This window comes from Megascapheus bottae, chromosome 13, assembly GCF_031878675.1.
Source record: "Megascapheus bottae isolate mThoBot1 chromosome 13, mThoBot2.hap1, whole genome shotgun sequence".
In the NCBI taxonomy this organism is placed as follows: Eukaryota; Metazoa; Chordata; class Mammalia; order Rodentia; family Geomyidae; genus Megascapheus; species Megascapheus bottae.
In genome coordinates this window covers 20,665,385-20,671,705 of record NC_143521.1, presented here as the reverse complement: position 1 = coordinate 20,671,705, position 6,321 = coordinate 20,665,385, and the positions used below count along the sequence as shown (strand labels likewise).

The 6,321-nt window shown below is 35.1% G+C and overlaps 1 protein-coding gene across 1 annotated transcript; it reads left to right on the top strand.

Annotated features, from left to right (window-relative positions):
- Positions 1-553: 553 nt before the first annotated feature.
- Positions 554-6,017, top strand: Muc7 (mucin 7, secreted). Its single transcript, XM_090343141.1, has 2 exons — positions 554-607; positions 5,172-6,017. The coding sequence occupies exons 1-2, from the start codon at positions 554-556 to the stop codon at positions 6,015-6,017; spliced, it is 900 nt and encodes a 299-aa protein (XP_090199267.1).
- Positions 6,018-6,321: the final 304 nt, after the last annotated feature.

Below are 6,321 nucleotides of genomic sequence, written 5' to 3'. Positions count from 1 at the left end.
TTCAAACAGGAAAGTTCATAACCAAAAAGTCAGAAGTGGAACCATGGTTCAAGTGGCAGAGTCCTAGCCTTGAACAAAAAAAATGCTACAAGGACAATATCCAGGTCCTGAGTTCAACCCCAAGGTTGAAAACGCACACACACACACACACACACACACACACACACACACACACACACACACCTCCAATCAGATAGAGGCTGTGTGGTAGCTCAAACTTGTAATCTGAGGTGCTTGATAGATAAAAAACTGGAGAGTCATAATTTGAGGTCAGTCCCAAGCAAAAATCATAAGAAGCCGAAAGGAAAATCAGCTTGGAAGCTTAGTAGAACAAAGGCTAGCAATTCTCTTATCCACTGCTTCCTCTCTGAAAGGTGTATGAGGCTTGAAGTAATTTTGCTTCATTACCACACTGAGATAATCTATATATAAATGCCAAACCACTGGTGTCTTCAGCTGCACGTTCCTTAAAAAAAAAAAAAAGAAAGAAGTCACATAGCAAACTGCAATGTGTAAGCTCTTTTCTGCTTTCCCCAGAACCAAGAAGACAAAGATGAAAACGTTACCACTGCTTGTGTGCATAGTTGTACTGAGTACTTGCTTCTCAGTAAGTATGCATCTTTTAGGTCAATAACAAATATTTAGTGTGTATAAATAATAGGAAGTTAAAAAGTATTCAGGAGGGTAGGGGCTAGTATGGTAAAGGGAAACGCTAATTAATGTGTATAAAGGTAGAGTTAGATAGGACTAAATAAGGACTGTATCTTTCAAAATTCTAGAAGAAAAGATTTTAAATTTGTCTACTATTCCACAATGTATACATGTAAGAAATATTATATGTACAAGTGAAATCAACGAACCTTTAAGAAGTAAAATAAGGTGACCCCTGGACTCTGGAGAGAAAATAACTAGTAAAAGACATAAGCTGAGATAAAAAGGGCCAGTCAAAAGAAGGATGATAAAGACCTAGAACTAGATGTCAACACTTTAAAAAATTAGAAGGAGGCCGGGAGTTTGGTCTTGTGGTACAGTGCTTGCCTAGCATGTGCGAAGACCCGAGTTCAATTCCTCGGTACCACATACATAGAAAAGCTGGAAGTGGTGCTGTGGCTCAAGTGGTAGACTACTGACCTGAGGGAAGTCCATGGACAACACTCAGGCCCTGAGTTCAGGCCCTAGAACAGCAAAAAATAAAATAAAAATAAAATAAAAAATCAGAAAGGACTTCGATATCTTTGAGGGTTTAGTGTACTATACTTTCCGCTTGATTGGGTATGTGGTAAAAGAAAGACATGAGCAATGAAGTTCTGTTTTAGGCATTTTCAATTTGAAATAACTTCTACATGTAGATGTTGAGAAGGCAATTGAATATACATTGTCCGGAGATCTATTCTCAATTTACTTACTGACTAAAACTGCAAAACCTTCAAAATACTACAATATATAGATGGGTTAGCAAAACTAATAACGTAGGCAAAACTTACCCTCATATTTCTCATTTACTCTCATGCTTCTCATTTAGCACATAGCATCCCCACAAAAAATTATCTTGACTTTTCCCCAGACCTTAATAGTGATTTGTGTGAAAATAGCAGAAAGAGCACTCAAACTCAGAAAATCAGAAAATATAAAGTTAAATTCGTCTCTTATGCTAACTATCAAGACAACTCTTTTTTATTGTATTTTATTGTCATGATAATATATAGAGGGGTTATAGTTACATTTGTCAGGTAGTGGGTACATTATTTCTCAAACACTTATTGAACCCCTTCTCATATTGTTCTTAATGTACTATGTGAATTGATTTCCTTTCTCTTTTTTCCCCTTGTGATTAATCTTATGTGGTTACTGTATCTGACTTTGTTACCTGGTATATTGTATATACATTTATTTGTTTATTTGTAATAGAGAAGGGAAGTGGGAAAGGGGGACAAAATCAAGACAACTCTTGAACAATTCCAAATCAATCTACAATAGACTAAAAAGATGATTCAAGTGATAGAGCACTAGCCCTGAGCAGCCAAGCAAGAGCTTGAGACCCTGAGTTTAAGACTTCTACAGTCTCTCTCTCTCTCTCTCTCTCTCTCTCTCTCTCTCTCTCTCTCTCTCTCTCTCTCTCTCTCTTTCTCTCTCTCTCTCTGACTCTGATTTCTCTACTACAAAATAGTAAAAATAGTAGATGCTTCATAAAACTGTTGAAGGGTAATTAAGAAATCATAAAACATAGTTTAGATGTAAGAATTACAATCTCCACATACAAAAATTATGATTTGAATATATATAATGAATATGTTTTTACTCTATCAATACATGAGTATAATTTACTCTATCAATATGTTTTTACTATACATAGATGAGTACACGGATACATGAATACATATTTAGTAAGTTAAGTTTTAATAAGAAATCCTTGGATATCTAATAACTATGGATTCAAACAAATGGCATCCCAAGAAAAGGACATTATTGTTATATTGTAAAAATAACAAAATCTTGGTTATTATTTTGATTACTTCCCCTGTAGTCTTTCCATAAATTCAGACACCTTAAGAATCAGTTTTTCTCTATACTCAGGGTAACTCTTCCCACTACTATACCCCAGAAAGTTTCTAATGAGGCAAAAGACTGCAAAAGAACATGAATATCAGGATTAACTTTGTTAATCATAAGAAAATGTACAGAATATTAGAGTTGGAACAAACACAGCCAGAGAAAACTATCCCTAAGGTTATAGCAATAATCATTTTTAATTATTGATTTTAAAGACTAGATACTCTGTCTGCTCTTATCTAGACATCCCAAGGAAAGACAGAGAAGCTGAATTCTAGAATTAGATGAGTTCTGTTAAATATGGTATTTGACATACTTTGTCCTTCCTCTTTAGAAAACACTGTAAGTTCTCACATGGTCCTACATTTAAGTTCGTAATCTCAAATGCTGAACATTTAATGTGGTTTCCAATGTCAAGTAAATTCAGTTTTGAACTGTATTCTTCACATCCTCTTCCTTTATCGATTTTTTTTTTTTTTTTTTTTGGTCGTGGGGCTTGAACTCCAGGCTTGAGCGATGTCCCTGAGCTTTTCAGCTCAAGACTAACATTCTACCACTTGAGCCACAGCACTATTTCCAGTTTCCTGGAGATACGAGTCTCATGGATTTGTGTTCCTGGGCTGGCTTTGAACCCCAATCCTCAGATCTCAGCCTCCTGAATAGCTAGGATTAAGGCACCCAGCTCCTTTACTAAATATTACTTTCATAACTGTTTCTTCCTTCTCTTATTTCCACAGAGGGTCTGGGCATTCCTCTGTTTTAAAGATCTGCTAATTCCTCCTACCTATCCTTTCTTTTTCCAGGTGACAAGTCTGCTAGTGTCTCTTTTCTCCCTTGACTGTATTCTACTTCCTTCATCTTCCTTGTATTTTCTCCTTCTCTGTTCCCCTGAAACAAATGATTTGTATATAGAGACACAGTCTCCTCAAAAATACTTAATGTCTGAGGACTCACTTCCCTTGTCTGTATAATAAGGATAATAGCTTACAGTTTACAGTGTACCCAAAATTAAATAAATTTGTACATGTAAATAACTTAGAATAGGGCCAGAAATAAGTGCTATATAAACATATTTAATATGTTTCTCCTGTTACACATTTATTATCAGAGCCTTCATATGTCAATTACCTAAATTCAAAACATCAGAGGCACATATTTTCAATTTTTTATCTTAGACTTCTCTAAACCAATTTCTTTTTTTGACTTTTTTCCATATATTTTTATTGTAATTAATAGAAGGGTTACATTATATTCACCAGACTGAAGGTGCATTACTTTACAAACATTGATATCCTTTCTCATGTCTTGGTCCCCATTTCCCTTCCCCACCCCTGCCCCTCATCTTGTTTTCCTCCCTTCCCTATCCTATTTCAAGTAACCAAATACGCATATATACAATATATCAGATAACAAGGTGAAATAATGTAACAATATTGCATTGTGACTTTTGCAAATTTTTTAAAGAAATTGGTCACAAAAAATCAATTTACATTTGGCATATATTAGTTTTGGTCTAAACCAATTTCTAAACAACAAGTTCTCTTATAGCCATCTATAACTACCAATCATAATAATTAGTTGATATACTTTCAGTAAATTAGTAAAATTAGTCATTTGACACATTTTCTAAAATATTCAATGGTTAAGCTATTATAATAGTACTGTATTTAATTTTCCTAATATAAAAGTGTCTGTTGTTATTTTGGTCACCTAGAATAAAATTTTACATGTTAACTAAACTTACTTAAGGTATAATTACATCTTGAACTAATTTATATCTTAAGTAAAATCTTATTAAATATTATATTTTATTGAATAAGAAACTAGCCAAGAACATGTTGGGTTTTGTGAATTCCTTGCATTCTGGAATCTATATATTTAATGTAGAATTAGGACTATTAAGGGAAAGAAAGGTCTATCAGGATGAGGAGTAAGGGGATAAGGAAGGGTATCATGAAATAAATATGACAGAACATGATATACATGTATGAAAATGTCATAATAAAATGTTATATATTGTACAATTAACAAACACTTATGTGAAATATAAACAGAAGAACTTCCATGCATTTAGTTGCCCAATAAATTTTTATTAAGTGTTTTACATGGTTTATTCATTGTTCTAGGAACTGAGGCTATAGAGATGTAAAACCAAAAATCCTCGACCTTATGAACTTGATCTTCTGACCAAAGGAATAAGCAATACAACTCTTTCAAAGCACAGAAGTCATAGAATTACAATAGTCATAGAATTTGAATTTAATTCAATTTAAATATAATATCATCAGAATTGTGTCATAAATGAGTAAGCTAAGATCCAGTCTAATTAAATAACAAGTTTCTCAGTTACTTTATAGTAGGCTCTGAAGAGACCCAAACTTCTGTTCATGATCTGACCCCCCAAGATCTAGGCATTCTCCATAGAATTCTTGCACACCATCTGGAAATGAGGAGTGTATGCTAGTGCAATGTGATACCAAATGATATTAGGAAGATAACAATCCATTGCAACTAGGTCTAAATTTGAAAACTTACTCAGACAGTGCTTTTTTATGGTCAGCAATTATCCTATAATTTATAAATGAATGAACATTTTAATTCTTTCAATTTCTTTTCTGTAGTTCAGTGATGGTGCAAGAAGGCCTTCGTTGCATAAACGGCTACATTATCTACATAAACCAAAGTCAACAAGGAAAACTACGCCCACAAAGCCTGCTACTACTCAAGCTCCAAGTGATCACAGGACAGCAAACAGTCCAGTTACAGTCAACGATGACACTCCAAAGGCTAGCACACAAGCTTCACACTGGAGTTCTGCACCTGCTCCTATCAAAAGTACTCCCACTCCAGGCATGACTCCTGCTCAGGATTCTACTACCACGTCCTCAATAGAAAGACCCGCCTCAGCGTCTTCTACAACGCCACTGCCTTCTTCAGCTCCACCAGCCACCCAACTTATCCCTACCACACCTTCCCAACCTGCACCAACATCACAACCTTCCCTTGAAACCACAGCTTCCCCCTCTACACCTTCCACAGATGCACCAACATCACAACCTTCCCCTGAAACCCCAGCTTCCCCCTCTACACCTTCCACAGATGCACCAACATCACAACCTTCCCCTGAAACCACAGCTTCCCCCTCTACACCTTCCACAGATGCACCAACATCACAACATCCCACAACTCCACCTGAGACCACAGTTTCCCCTACCACATCTTTCCCAACTACACCAACACTACAAACTTCCACAAATCTTCCAGAGAACTCAACTGCCCAAATTACTACACATGGTCCTTTCTCAACCACTTATTCACCTGAAACTTCTGCATCTACATATAAACCCATAATTCAAACTACTAATCCAACCACTAGTCCAACTTCTACTACTAAGCCAAAACTTACACTTACTAAATTAGCTCAATTTATACTAACCTCCCTACAAAAATTTCTCAGCAAGTTATAGTATATCATAATATTGTGGAATCATCTGTCATTTATATTATTTATGACTACTGAACTGTCATCTTTAGTTTACCATAAATCCTAATGTGAAAATAGTACTCAAATTTAAATATTATCACTTATCTTTGAATCAATTTACCTTGCATCATTTATAATCACCACAAACCAAATCCACCTCTGTGATTTAAGGTAACTTTGGAACCTACAATGATAGCTTACTGAGAAAGATAAAGTCATTAGATGAAAAAGAGAATTGTATTGGTTCTCAGTCATTTACTTGGTGAAAAATACATTGTACCTCTAAT